This window comes from Caretta caretta, chromosome 6 (assembly GCF_965140235.1).
Source record: "Caretta caretta isolate rCarCar2 chromosome 6, rCarCar1.hap1, whole genome shotgun sequence".
NCBI classification, from domain to species: domain Eukaryota; kingdom Metazoa; phylum Chordata; order Testudines; family Cheloniidae; genus Caretta; species Caretta caretta.
In genome coordinates, this window is record NC_134211.1 from 118,823,255 (window position 1) to 118,838,520 (window position 15,266).

At 43.7% G+C, this 15,266-nt stretch overlaps 1 protein-coding gene across 3 annotated transcripts; it reads left to right on the forward strand.

The window, feature by feature from the left end:
- Positions 1-22: 22 nt before the first annotated feature.
- Positions 23-14,631, forward strand: TRMT5 (tRNA methyltransferase 5). 3 transcript variants are annotated; one of them, XM_048852784.2, is made up of 5 exons: positions 23-110; positions 2,997-3,652; positions 4,626-4,750; positions 13,120-13,774; positions 14,308-14,631. In XM_048852784.2, exons 2-5 carry the CDS (start codon positions 3,163-3,165, stop codon positions 14,364-14,366), a joined length of 1,329 nt encoding a protein of 442 aa, XP_048708741.1. In that variant the 5' UTR covers positions 23-110; positions 2,997-3,162; the 3' UTR covers positions 14,367-14,631. The 3 variants fall into 3 exon arrangements, with proteins under 3 accessions (XP_048708741.1, XP_048708740.1, XP_048708742.1); XM_048852783.1 differs by having other exon boundaries at positions 32-117; XM_048852785.2 differs by lacking the exon at positions 23-110 and adding an exon at positions 154-1,658.
- The last annotated feature ends 635 nt before the right edge of the window (positions 14,632-15,266 follow it).

Sequence of the window (15,266 nt, forward strand, 5' to 3'; positions counted from 1 at the left end):
ATGCCGTCACTGATGCCTCCCCCCCCGCCGTTCGCCGGTCTCCGGCTGATTACGTCTTAATGCGCCTGAGGAGAGCGCCGAGACGTGAGCGCGCGCGCTGCTGGAGCCCGGTATGAGGTGAGGGGCGGGCAAGGCTCGCCGCCGGCCGGGGAGCCGGTTAGTGAGGGGGATACGGGACCCTGTGGGCCGACGCCTGGAGTGGGAAGGGCCGGGCCCGGCCCGGCGCAGGGCATCTGAGGGGGAAGGGTCTGACCCTGCGCCGGCCCCAGACACCCCCACTCGGAGCAGGAGGCTGCGGCTCTTGCTCGTGCTGTGAAGCCGGCGAGCCGCGCCGGGGGCCGGAGCCGAGCTCCGGCGGGGGAGGGGATCGGAGCCGAGCTCAGCCGCGGCCCGGCGCAGCTTTTCCAGGAGGCGCTCCTGTCCCCCTGGCTGAGGAGCGAGCCCGAGCAGGGGCTCACACGTTCTGGCCGGGGCCCGGCTGCAGAGAGACGCCGGGGTAGCAATTCATGGTCTTTATAAACCAGCTGCCTCGCCGCTGCTGGTCGCCACCTGGAGAGTTACCGCACGGAAGAGCTCCTTTGCTTTTCATTGTGCAAGGGGTTGGTTCACTCCCCTCTGCGCCGGGACACTGAAAGTGCACCAGGACGGTTCTTCTCTTTCTGTTCTTAGCTCCCAGCTCAGGTTCATAGGCACAAGAACAAGGCTGCAGCCTCTACTGCAAATACAGAAGGGAATGTTTAGTTGTTTACAAAAGTTTCCATTTGAATCAAGTTCAGGGATCCATTCATTGGTTGGTCTTTTGGGCCCAAGTTGATCTGATCTTGCTCCCCTAAAAAAAAAAAACTGGACCTACTGGTCTGGAAAACCTGCCACTCAAACAAAACTGCGTCAAACAAATTCAAAAAGAGAAGGCTAATGTAGTCCGATACCCTGAATGTTGAAGAGAGACTAAGGCACAGTCGACTTAAAAATTAAATTCACCTAGCTCCTGGGGCTCAGAGATATAGAAAATGTATGTACCCTGAGGGCTGTAGGTAGGTTTGACCTAACTGCTGGTGCAGACAGAGGTAGGGCACTGGAAAAATTGTTCTGTTGACCTGACTACTGCCTCTTGGAGGGATGGATTAACTACATCAAAAGAAAACCACCTTACATTATTGTAGGAAGTGTCAGAACTACAGTAGCTGTCATGTAGACATGCCCTAAAACATAATCAGGGAATGAATTCTGTAAATTGCATCTTTGAAGCAAGACCAACCTGCTTCTGACCCAGTTCAAGTGCAACCTCATGACAGAACAGTCCATCTGACATCAATTGTTTTGGAGGGAGACTAGCAACAGAAAATTCTTCAGTTACTTTGAACCTAGCAAAATAAAGGCCTTACTGTACCATCAGAAGAACCTTGAACTGAATCCATTTTCATAGTGGCAACAAGTGCAGATTATGGAGCTAAGGAATTACTAATTGTTCCTTGGTATAAAAGGAAGACAAACACAAAACCACATTTGTCAACTCTTGCCGCTTTTAGATTAATTTCAAGGCAAGCCTTTTAGGAGTGAATTACGTGCAATATGAAGGGGACTAAAGAAAACATGAGTGATTGTATTCAGGACTCCATTAGAGAGGAAAGACAGTCTTTATAGAAAAACTTAAGAAGGTAAGTCATCCTAAAATAATGTTGCCCAATAAAATTCTCAGTGGAAACAGCATCCAGACACTCTGAAATTCTGAACTCGTCCAATGATGAACGGTAGCCACATTAACTGAGTAACTAGAAAGCGTAAGCCACCCTCAGTATGCTTTCCAGGAGCATTACTTAAGTCAGGTTTCCTACAAAGGGGCAGTCTAGTGGAATGAGGCAAAGTGAGGAGTGAAACAAGGAAACTTGTATGACCCCAGGTCTGTTTCTGTGGTTGTGGGTGACACGTGGAAAGTCCTCTACTTCCACCACCCTATGGTAACCCTTTGTACAGCTGGCCATGCTAGCAGTTGATGTATCTTGGCCCGAGGCAAAAGCACCAAAGCCCACTGGTCTAGGCTTCTATATTTTTTGCACAATACTCAACTTAAGCTCTGAGAACACATACACTCACCAATAGGTGTCCAGTCTGAACACTGAGGAGCCTTTGGTGAGTGAAAAGGGGGGCAAAAAAATAAAGACAGGTAAAAGACGCACAGGAGAAGGAAAAGGATAAAAACGCAAAGGAAAGGTGGTAGCAACTGCATGAGGGCAGGACAGGATATGAGGGTGAACAGGGAGGTGGATGGCTTTTTACCAGCACCACCAAAAAAAATCAGCTGTTTGACTTAAGAGCAATACAAATAAGACTTACATCCAAACAACTGACTGCCATCATGGGAAGACTTACACAGTGAGACACAGCACTCAGATACTACAAGTGATGGATGCAATATGAAAACGTACATAGAACTAGTGTCAGAGGATAGCTGTACTTCTTTTTCTTGTAAAACCAATAATAGCCTCATTTTGTATATATTGAATGGGGAGGTAGAGTGGGGCAGAAAGCAACAGCCCTTAGGGGAAACACTCAAAAGACAAAGATTCCTGTTCCAGTTCAGGTTACCCTCCCACAAATGTGCTAAGTCCCTGCAGAGTATTCCACCCACCAGCAATTGCAGTATTGCTACCAGTGTTCTCTGATCAGGTTTATCAGAGACAGCAAACAGATCTAAACACATTTGTCTTAATGGGAGTATCATCAGGCTCATCAATCATAAGTAAACTTTACCTTTGGGTATGGGTATGAGGTGATCATCCACCATTACATAAAATTGGTTGAGTTGTGTTTTTTGGCCATGTACAAGGATAGAAATTTGTCGTCTAATTCTCTATGAACTATACAAAACTGCTGTGAATTAGTTGATACAAAAAAACTTTATTTTGTGAGATTGCAAATCCATATGACTTGCAGTGTTGTTTTTTTTTAATGGAGTGATTGCATAATATCTATAAAAGGAATAATTTCCCTTCTAGGATTTTATGGAGATTATATGGATACTCTGCTAGGCTACTGAAAACTAAGCTTTTTAGAACAGCTGCATCAAATACATCATTTCCAGAAGTTTGGATACTGCTGATACAGTATTTTGAGAGAGTACCTGGATTTTTTTGGGTAGTTCAGAGAAACAGTTTCTTTACAATGCCTGAAATTCTAGAAAATAAAGCTGATCTTGAACTGTATTCACCTCATCCTGAAGTACGTGGAATGACAACACTTGATAGAGCAGCTTTCAAAAGGACAATTGTTGTTCCAGTTCTAAAAGTGAAAAAAGTAGTAATAAACAAATTGTTAAAATCCCTCAAACATACAACACTGCAGCGCCCAGGTCTGAAGCGAGTGATTGATGATCCAAAAGATGAAGACAATAGACTTGTTTTGTTGGATCCTCATAAAATATCAGCAGAATATTCACTGGGAGAATCTGAACAAGAAGTATTAAAGCAGTTTAATATTGACCCTCATGTGTCCAAGTATAACTTGGAACTAACTTATGACAATTTCAAGACTGAGGAAATCTTACGAGCGGTGCTTCCTGAAGGTCAAGATGTCACCTCTGGATTTAGTAGGATTGGCCATATAGCTCACTTGAATCTTAGAGATCATCAGCTACCCTACAAACATCTGATTGGTATGTACAACCTTCATACTCAACAAATAGCTTTGGGAGAAGTGTATAATTGGATAAGTCATTTTAATAAGTGCCTGAGCTAGAGATTATTATTTTGCACAGGGAAACTTATTGGAACCCCTCGTTTTAAAAATTTCTTACCTTAAACAGTCTTTTATTAAAAGTGAATGCTTGAGTTAAAGGGCACTGGATCAGGCCTTTTAGCGAACTTGAAGTTAACAGTAGCCTATTGACCTCACTGGGCATTGGGTCAGGCCCTTTGCATCTAGCAAATTTCAGGTTAGGCCCATTAAACTCAACCCCTTTATGGCAGGGGAGACCAAGATCAAAACTAACATTTTATTGATACAGCAGCGAAAGTTTACTGCTCTAGTTCACTCTTTAAACTTATGTTACTAGCTGATCTGGGTACCAGTAGAATCACGTTGATACGGAAGTTGAATCGGTCCTCTAGATAATAATTTATTATGTGTATTACGGTACTGCTGGAATGCCCTAGAACACTAGAGGTCTGTGTGTCTTTACACTTTACAAGAAGTGACTTGTCCAAGGTCACATGGCAGGTCAGTAGCAGAACTAGGTCTCTTGAGTTCCAGACCAGTGACCAGCAGCAGCTCCTAAACTTCATTGGTTCACCTACCATCACCTTAAATGGTGAAGTGACTGGATGGAACATCAAGTTCACATATTACAGGTTGGGAATCTCTGCAGTAGACAGTACTCTCTCCCTGAAGCACAAGAGCCTTCACTGGGAATCTAACCCTCTTTTTTCAGTGTAAAATATTTGCAGTAGGAGTTCCCTGTGACACAAGTGGAAATAATTTATAGCACGCTGAATGATTTCACATGTAAGTCATTCTATAGGCAGTTTGCTTTTTTAAAATACAACTCAGAATTGCTGTCTTATATATCCTACAGGATTTAAAGATTTAGCAACACTTAGTAGTTGAATATTTTTATTCCTTTCTTGCAGGTCAGGTTATAATTGACAAGAATCCAGGAATCACCTGTACAGTAAATAAAATCAATATTATTGACAACACTTATCGAAATTTTCAAATGGAAGTGCTAGCAGGAGAGGCCAATATGATAACAAAGGTACAATTTTTCCTATTTTCTCCTGGCATACCTCATCAGACACACACAGTGCAGTTGAAATGGAAGAGTAGATGTGATGGAAAGATACTGTAAAACTTAAATGTTGTCCCAACCCCACCCTTGGCCCAGTATCTCAGTGCTTAGCAGTCCTGTATGTGTTTTGTGTGCCCCAGTCTACCATGAATGAAATCACAGCTAGCTATGTTTACAAGATCTTTATAAGGATATTGCTAAGCATTATTTGAACTTGTATAGCCTAGCTTTTATTGAGAATCAGATAAACTATATTCAAAGTCAGGTAAAGTAATGGACTCTTACAAAGTTATTAAGGCTGTTGATTAATTGCAAAAAGAACAGGAGTACTTGTAGCACCTTATAGACTAACATTTATTTGAGCATAAGCTTTCATGGGCTACAGCGCACTTCATCGGATGCATAGAATGGAACATATAGTAAGAAGATTTTATTTATACATACATATATATATACACACACACAAACAGAACACGAAAAAGTGGAGTAAGAGGCTAATTAATTAAGATGAGCTATTATCAGCAGGAGAAAAAAACCCACATTTATTCAAGTGACACCATCATAGGACCTAATCACATTAGCCATGCCATCGGGGGCTCATTCACCTGCACATCTACCAATGTGATATATGCCATCATGTGCCAGCAATGCCCCTCTGCCATGTGCATTGGCCAAACCGGACAGTCTCTACGCAAAAGAATAAATGGACACAAATCTGACATCAGGAATTATAACATTCAAAAACCGGTAGGAGAACACTTCAACCTCTCTGGCCACTCAGTAACAGACTTAAAGGTGGCAATTTTGCAACAGAAAAGCTTCAAAAACAGACTAATGAGAAACTGCTGAGCTTGAATTAATATGCAAACTAGATACCATTAACTTGGGTTTGAATAGAGACTGGGAGTGGCTGGGTCATTACACATATTGAATCTATTTCCCCATGTTAAGTATCCTCACACCTTATTGTCAACTGTCTAAATGGACCATCTTGATTATCACTACAAAAGTGTTTTTTCTCCTGCTGATAATAATTAGCCTCTTTACTCCACTTTTTCATGTTTTCTGTATATGTATATATATATAATCTTCTTACTATATGTTCCATTCTATGCATCCGATGAAGTGGGCTGTAGTCCACGAAAGCTTATGCTCAAATAAATTTTAGTCTCTAAGGTGCCACAAGTCCTCCTTTTCTTTTTGCAGATACAGACTAACACAGCTGCTACTTTGAAACAGATTAATTGCAGTTAACTTATGTGATTAAATCAATAGTGATTAATCAGTTTTAATCGCACTGTTAAACAGTATACCAGTTGAAATTTATTAAATGTTTTTGCATGTTTTTCTACATTTTCAAATATGATTTCAATTGCAACACAAAATGCAAAGTGTAGACTGCTCACTTTATTTATTACAAATACTGGCACTGTAAAAATGATAAAGTATTTTTCAGTTCACCTCATACAAGTACTCTAGTGCAATCTCTTTATCCTGAATGTGCAATTTAAAAATGTAGATTTTTTTGTTACGTAACTGCACTCAAAAACAAAACAATGTAGAAGCTTAGAGCCTACAAGTCTAGTCAGTCCTATTCTTGTTCAGCCAATCACTAAGACAAACAAGTTTGTTTACATTTACAGGAGATAATGCTGCCCACTTTTTGTTTACCGTGTCACAGAAAGTGAGAACAGGCATTCACATGGCACTTTTGTAGCCGGCATCGCAAGGTATTTATGTGCCAGATATGCTTACATTTGTATTCTCCTTCATGCTTCAGCTACCATTCTAGAGGACATGCTTCCATGCTGATGATGCTTGTTAAAAAAAACATTAAATTATATTTGTGACTGAATTTCTTCGGGGAGAATAGTGCGTCTCCAGCTCTGTTTTACCCACATTCTGCCATATATTTTGTGTTATAGCAGTCTTGGATGATGACTCAGCACATGTTCATTTTAAGAACGCTTTCACTGCAGATTTGACAAAACGCAAAGAAGGTACTAATGTGAGATTTCTAAAGATATCTACAGCACTTGATCCAAGTTTTAAGAATCAGAAATGCCTTCCAAAATGTGAGAGGGATAAGATGTGGAGCAGATTTTCAGAAGTCTTAAAAGAGCAATACTCTGATGGAGAAACTACATAATCTGAACCACCATAAAAGAAAATCAACCTTCTGTTGGTGGCAGCTGACTCGGATTATGAACATGAACATGCGTTGGTCCGTACTGGTTTGGTTTCTTATCGAGCAGAACCTATCATCAGCATGAACACATGTCCTCTGGAATAGTGGATGAAGCATGAAGGGACATATAAATCTTCAGCGCATCTGGCATGTAAATATCGTGACACGCCGGCTGCAACAGTGCCATGCGAACACCTGTTCTCACTTTCTGGGGACATTGTGAACAAGAAGCAGGCAGCATTATCTCCTGCAAATGTAAACAGACTTGTCTGTCTGAGCAATTGGCTGAACAAGAAATAGGACTGACTAGACTTGTAGGCTCTAAAATTCTACATTGTGTTATTTTTGAATGCAGTTATTGATGTACATAATTCTACATTTGTAAGTTCAACTTTCATGGTAAAGAGATTGCACTACAGTACTTGTATTAGGTAAGTTGAAAAATACTAGTTTTTTGCAGTGCAAATATTTAATCAAAAAATATAAAGTGAGCACTGTACACTTTGTATTCTGCGATGTAACTGAAATCAGTATATTTAAATAAATGGTATTCTATTGCTTAATCGCGATTAATTTTTTAAATCACTTAACAGCCCTAAAAGTTACTAATGTAGAATGTAGGTTCCCTTCCCCTTCCAAAAAAAAAAAAAAAAGTATTTTTACATTGTTAAATGCATTTGGCGCAAGAAAATAAGGTAAGTGCTTTGGATTCACTTTGCGTAGTGTAGTGGCTGGAGCACAGGACTGGAACTTAGATTCTGTTCCTGTGTCTACCACTGACTAACTCTGACCTAGGCAAGAGATTCTGTGCCTCAATTTCCCCTTCTGTAACACTTTGGTAGATGTTTTATGACCTTTGGGTGAAAAGTACAATTTGTCTATACATTGTGGCAAATTGCCGGTACGATTATGATGGGTCCCGTGCTTCCTCTTCTTGGCCCCCCGGGGGGTTCAGGGCACAGTTTCCTACCCCTGAACTAGGGTATTTACTGTCCCACTAGTAACCCAGAGAAGCGTAGTGGAGAGGGAGGGACCTGGGCCCACCCTCTACTCCGGGTCCCAGCTCAGGGGCCCTAAGGATAGTGGTTCCTTCCCCTGGGCTACTTCCCTCTTCAGCTTGTGGGGCTTCCTGCCCTCTCCCTCTGCACAAGCCGGGTGTCTCTTTACCTAGGGTCTTGGTCTTCTAGCCCGCCACGGCACTGCTCCAACTCCTTCAAACCGCTCTCTGCTCCAACTCCAAACCACTCTGCTCCAACTCCTTCCCTGGCTGTTTGAAGCAGGGGTTTTTATCAGGTGACTAGCTTCAGGTGCTCTTAATTGGCTTCAGGTGCTTTTAATTAATCTATAGAAACCTTTCTTCCCTCTACAGGGAATAAGGCTTCTCCTCATCCTGGGACTTACATCTCTCTCCTATATCACTCTCCTGCTGCCTTCTGGCCATGCTGTATCACATATCATCCTCCCCCCGCTCAACACCATGGGGTTTGGCTACTTGGGACGAGCGGCAATGCTTTCATGACAAGCAATCTGCGTTGTCGTGTTGACATCCGGCCCTATGCTGTACTCGGGAATGAAAGGGTTGCAAAGATAGGAACCATCTAGTCACTCTTGCATTCTTCTGGTTTCTGTGCATCCACTGGAGCGGGGCGTGGTCTGTCACCAGGGTAAATCGCCACCCCAGTAGGTAGTAGCAGAGAGTTTCCATGGCCCATTTTATCGCCAGACATTCCTTTTCAACAACGGTGTACTTTTGCTCCCTGGGGAGGAGCTTCCGGCTGAGGTACAGGATCGGGTGTTCCTCCTCCCCTACCATCTGCGAAAGGGCAGCTCCTAGCTCTACTTCCGAGGCATCTGTTTGTAGGACAAATTTTTTCTTGAAGTCTGGGGCTTTGAGTACTGTATGGCAGCAAAGGGCTGTCCTTAAATCTGTGAATGCTCCTTCTGCTGCATCAGACCATTTTACTATCTCAGGGCCCCGAGCCTTTATCAGGTCCGTCAATGGCCCTGCTTTTGTGGCGAAATGAAGGATGAATCTCAGATAGTACCCTACTAACCCGAGAAATGCTCTGACCTGCTTTTTACGGACTGGCCAAGGCCAATCTTGTATCACCTCCACTTTGTTCCATTGGGGTTTTACCAAGCCTACATACCCGAGGTATCTCCCCTCAGTTAGTCCTATCACGCACTTGAGAGGGTTGGCAGTGAGGCTGGCCTTCCACAGGGCATCTAGTACCGCTTCTATTTTCCCTAGGTGCGTTTCGCAGTCAGGGCTATGGATGACTATATCTTCTAAATAGGCGGCAGCATGGGGTCGCAGCAATTTATCCATAAGTCGTTGGAATGTTGCAGGGGTCCCATGGAGTCCGAAAGGGAGGACAGTGTATTGGAACAGGCCATCAGGTGTAGAGAGAGCAGTCTTCTCCTTGGCGTTCTGGGCCAGGGGAATTTGCCAATATCCTTTGGTCAGGTCCAGAGTGGTTAGATGTCGGGGCTTGCCTAACTGATCAACTAGCTCATCGACATGTGGTATCGGATAGGCATCGAATTGGGATACTTCATTCAACTTCCAGAAGTCATTGCAAAATCTCAGGGTGCTGTCAGGCTTGGGTACTAGGATGATAGGGCTGGACCACTGTCTGTGGGATTCTTCAATAACCCCAAGTTCCAACGTCATCTCTTCTGTCCTAATTTCCTCTCTTTTAGCTTCCGGTATCCGGTATGGTCTTATGGTCACCCTTATTCCGGGCTTGGTGACGATATGATGTTGGACCAGTGTTGTACGGCCCGGATGTGTACAGAACACATCTTGGTTCCGTTGGATCATATCAATGACCTCTATTCGTTGTTCTGGGGCTAACTTGGGGGATATCCTTACCTACTCCTGTACGTCGTCCATCTGAGGTGGAGCTCTCTGAATGATCAGGCATGTGTCTCAGTCACGCCAGGGCTTCAGTAAGTTTATGTGGTAGATCTGCTCTGGTCTTCGGCGGTCTGGTTGTCTGACCTTATAGTCCACTTCTCCAATGGCTTCCACTATCTCATATGGCCCATGCCAGCTGGCCAGGAGTTTGCTTTCCGCTGTCAGCACTCGCACCATCACCCGTTCTCCCAGCTGAAATTTCCGTACTTTCGCCCGGCGGTTATAATATGTCTACTGGGTCTCTTGTGCTTTTTTCCAAATGTTCTCGTACTATAGGGATTACTCGAGCTATTCACTCTCTCATCTGTGTCATGTGCTCAATGACATCCTTTCCTGTGTTGGGTTGTTCTTCCCAGTCCTCCTTGGCGCTATCTAGTATTTCGCGTGGGTGGAGTCTGTATAGTAGCTCAAAGGGAGAGAAACCGGTGGACACCTGGGGGACTTCCCGTATTGCAAACATTAGGTATGGTAGAAGGGTATCCCAGTCTTTTCCGTCCTGTGCTACCACCTTCTGGATCATACCTTTAAGAGTGCAGTTAAACGGCTCTACCTGTCCGTCTGTTTGTGGATGGTAGACTGAGGTCCATATGGCATGGATGCGGAGCAGGGTACATAAGTCCTTCATCAATTTCGACATGAAAGAGGTTCGTTGGTCAGTCAAGATCTCCTTAGGGATGCCCACTCTGGCAAAAACCTGAAGTAGTTCTTTTGCTATTGCCTTGGATATGGGGTTTCTTGAAGGAATGGCTTCTGGATTCCGTGTGGCGTAGTCAAGGATGACTAATACATTTTGGTGGCCCCGTGCTGATCTTTCCAGCAGGCCCACTAGGTCCATGGCTATCCTTTTGAAAGGGACTTCAATAATAGGCAAAGGTAATAATGGGGCCTGCAAGTGAGGTCGGAGGCTATGCAATTGGCATTCCAGGCAGGAGGTACAATAGTGTTGGACCTCTGCACGTATTCCTGGCCAATAAAATTTTCTTAGGACTCTATCAAGTGTCTTGTCTACTCCTAGATGTCCCCCAAATAAATGACTGTGAGCTAACTCTAGTACTGCCCTTGTGTGTTTCTGTGGGACAAAGAGCTGCTCTACTTCTTCCCCTCAAATTTGCACTATTGAGTACAACAGATCACATTTGATCACATAATATGGCCTTGGGCGTTTGGTCTTTCCTCCCAGTTATGGTTCTTCTGTAGTTCTCGACAATCCGGGGCCTTGGGTTTGGGGCTGTCTTCCTGGTTTGCCGGGGTCTGGAACAGTTCACGGGCTGCCAGCTGTATTGCCACAAGGGAGACCAACTCATCGTAGGTAGAGGGGTCATTCTGGCCAACCCAAACCCGAAGGCCTGGTGGTGGCCCCCTCATATATTGGTCCAGTACCAGGAACTCCATCATTTTTTCAGAGCTAAGGGCCTCAGGGCGCAGCCATTTTCGGGTCAGGTGGATCAGGTCAAACAATTGCAGTTGGGGTGTCTTGTCCTCTGTGTACTGCCATTCATGAAAGCTCTGGGCTCGCAATGCCGTGGTTACTCCGGATCTGGCCAGGATCTCTGCCTTCAGCTGGGGGTAATCCTCCGCAGTCTCTGCAGCCATATCGTAGCAGACCTTATGGGCCTCTCCACACAGGAACGGGGTGAGGATACCAGACCACTGATCTTGTGGCCAGGCCTCCTGCAGGGCTGTTCTCTCAAATGCCAGGAGGTACGCCTTTATATCATCCTCCCGTGCCTGTCTATAGGCAGTGGCTGGCCTGTATAGTCCAGGTTCCGTCGCAGTTGTGGTTCTGCTCCATAAGGGCCTTCATCTGGTTTGCCAACTCCTGTAGCAGAGCTCGGTCCTGGGCAGACTGATTCATCAGCAGCCGATTAGTCTCCTGCTGCACCCGAGTCACCTCCTGTTGTGCGGTTGCTTGGATTCGGGTAGCCTCCTACTGGGCCGCAGTGGCTTGTATTAGAGCCTTGACCACGTCATCCATCTTGGGGACGGGATGGTTTTGGTTAACCTTGGTTTAAGTCCCCAGCATGGAGATCCCACTGCTAACACCACGTGTGGCAAATTGCCGGTACGATTATGGTGCGTCCCGCGCTTCCTCTTCTTGGCAGGGGTTCAGGGTGCAGTTTCCTGCCCCTGAACTAGGATATTTACTGTCCCACTAGTAACCCAGAGAAGGGTAGTGGAGAGGGAGAGACCTGGGCCCGCCCTCTACTCCAGGTCCCAACCCAGGGGCCTGAGGGATAGTGGTTCCTTCCCCTGAGCTACTTCCCTCTCCTGCTCTTCAGCTTGTGGGGCTTCCTGCCCTCTCTCTCTGCACAAGCTGGGTGTCTCTTTACCTAGGGTCTTGGTCTTCTAGCCAGCCATGGCACTTCTCCAAACTCTCCTCTACTCCAACTCCTTCAAACTGCTCTCTGCTCCAACTCCAAACCCTCCTCTACTCCAACTCCTTCCCCTGGCTGATTGAAGCAGGGGGTTTTTATCAGGTGATAGCTTCAGGTGCTTTTAATTAATCTATAGAAATCTTTCTTCCCTCTACAGGGAATAAAGCTTCTCCTCATCCTGGGACTTCCATATCTCTCCTATATCACTCTCTTGCTGCCTTCTGGCCATGCTGTATCACAACATAGAAAGTACTGTACTATTTATTTAACTGGACTGTTGAGGCTTAGACAGGAGTTAAGGCAACAATTTCTAATTTGGCAATTGCTTTTTTAAAATAAGTTTTTTTTGTTTTAACTTTTAAATGTGTTTCCTCTTCCCTCTGAAACATAATTGAATAGTTTGGATGTGTAGCGCTGGCAAAATATACAGATAGAAAGCATTTAAATCAGATCAACAGTGATTTCATTCAAGACAACCAGGTGGCATTAGCTCATAATTAAGCATATTTGAGCTATGTTTCTCTACTATAAGAGTTCTTGCATGAGAGTGTAAAATAGTTATTTTAAGTTGTTGCTTTTTTCCCCACCTGGTGATTTACATATGCCAGCTACCTGGATTGACTGACTGAAATATCCCTTATTTGGCTACAGAGGACCATTTAATGGCCCTTTTATAGAAAGAGCTGGGCTGGGAAAGCCAGTTGGCATTGAAGATGCCTATCAGTGGCATGAACATCAATGTTCCCATTACATTTTAGTAAAATATTTAATAAATTGATTACTGTTTAAACATACATGTATGTCTGGAACCTAAATACAGTTGGTTTAAACAAATGTCTTGGACTTTTTTCAGACTAGAGAAAACTACATCACCTATGAATTTGACTTTTCTAAAGTCTATTGGAATTCCCGTCTAAGCACAGAACATGGCCGTATCATTGAACTTTTAAAGCCAGGTGATGTTCTATTTGATGTCTTTGCTGGGGTTGGGCCTTTTGCCATCCCAGCAGCAAAGAGAAAGTGCAGCGTATTTGCAAATGATCTCAACCCTGAATCCTACAAATGGCTTGTACACAACTGTAAATTAAACAAAGTGGACAAAAAAATAAAAAAATTCAATATGGATGGTAGGGATTTTCTTCTGGGACCAGTTAAAGAAGAGCTAACCAAGGAACTGTCACTTCTGACAAAAGAAAGGAAAAACACTCTGCACATAGTCATGAATTTGCCAGCTTTGGCTATTGAATTTCTAGATGTTTTCAAACATTTCTTAGACGGAAAGCCATGCAGCACTGACCTCCTTCCCACAGTGCACTGTTACAGCTTCTCAAAACAGGATAATCCTGCCAAAGATGTTCAAGAACGGGCTGAAGCTTTTTTGGGAACTTCCTTAGAGGGACGCTGTTCTACTCATCTGGTGAGAAATGTTGCACCAAATAAGGAAATGATGTGCATCAGTTTCCAGATCCCAGCTGAAGTGCTGTTCAAGAAGCAGTGTACTCATGAAGGTAAATTAAAGTCTGATGCTAGAAACTTTAGGGTTTTTCAACTGTATGCTTTGCCTCAAATTATACTTGAGAAAAAGAGACTGCATTTGATGGATTTAAAACTAGAATTCTCTCTGAGCTGATTCTAGTCTCATTTAGTGGTGTAATTCCAATTTGTTAGTCCTAATTTAGATCCCCTCCTGCACTAAGGAACACACAGGCAGACCCCTGTGCCTGTGTAAAGTCAGTTGTAGAATCAGAGCCTCTAAATTGGCAGGATCAGGTTCTATAAATTGGAAAACTTGAAGTTCACGTAGAAACTCCTATTGAGTTCAGTAGAGTCAGGCTTTAGTCCTAGTAAGGTTAATGGCATTCATCACATGCTTACCTTCCACCCTCCCTGCCGATTAATTTTTACGCCCTTCTCCTCTGACAGCTTTGACACTGGACTCTTTGCCGTTAATTGAAGTGCCACAAGTCCTGCGTAGAGACGTTTTAGTTTTAGTGTAGAAATGTATTAAATGTTAACGTACTGTTTTCTGAACTTGTTCCAGAGAGTCCTGCAGAACCAGCCTCTAAACGTCTGCGCCCAAATGAAGACTTTCCAGAATAAAAATTGACTAAATTTAAAAGACTAGTTAATACAATTTTGGTTATTTTGTGCAAGAGAGCTAGGTGGAAAATCTACCCTCAAGTCACTGAAAGCAGAATGGATTTACCCACATACACCAAGAAAATAGTCATAATGCATGAAAGTCGGGGGGCAGGGGGAGGGATTGTGAGCACCTTACTCCTGTCCATTTTTAAAAAAACAGGATCAGTAACTAGACAGGATCGTTTCTTTTATTGCAAAGAATATTAAACTTTTTATTTTCTCACATTGTGTGTTAGTTCTGTCATACGTATGTTGTCCTTGGGGGTGGGGAAATGGCCAGGGAGGGTGTGATAGCACAAAGATTGTGAACATTTCCAGGTGTAGCTTTATTTTGGGCATTTTCAGTTTATGGCAACACTTTTATTGTAAATGTTTTAGATGGGACAACATGGCCCAACATGGCCCATTCTGTTTTTGTAGAACTTTTCTAAGGAGAATTGTACGTACGTTAGGGAAGGCCATCTGTATTTGTGCAAGCAGAACTGGGCTCTTTCACATGCAGACCGGTTTGGTGCTTACGTGTACTGGATTTGCGTGACTGGAGAGTGCATGAACACATGAACAGCTTGTGTGTCAGCAAGACAGCTTTTTGAAATTTTGACCTAAGGTACAAGTAAACACACGTACCTGTGCCACTGTAATGACAAATGGCATTACCACCAAATTGATTTCGCTAGGTGTTAGAGAACTCTGTACTTACTGAAGCTTGAAAGACTCTGCTACCTACTAAGTGGCCATTAGTACCAAACACAAGTAATTTAGTTTTGCTTCAGTGCAAGGTTGTGGCTAGGGAACTGAACTGGGATTCATTGACCTCCTGTGTAACAGGCCATAGAACACCTCCAAAATAATTCCTTT

Excerpts from the sequence above, each read along its gene's own strand:
- TRMT5 (XM_048852783.1), top strand. Across the intron at positions 3,653-4,625 it reads ACCCTACAAACATCTGATTG|GTCAGGTTATAATTGACAAG; the intron begins GTATGTACAACC and ends CCTTTCTTGCAG. Across the intron at positions 4,751-13,119 it reads AGGCCAATATGATAACAAAG|ACTAGAGAAAACTACATCAC; the intron begins GTACAATTTTTC and ends GACTTTTTTCAG.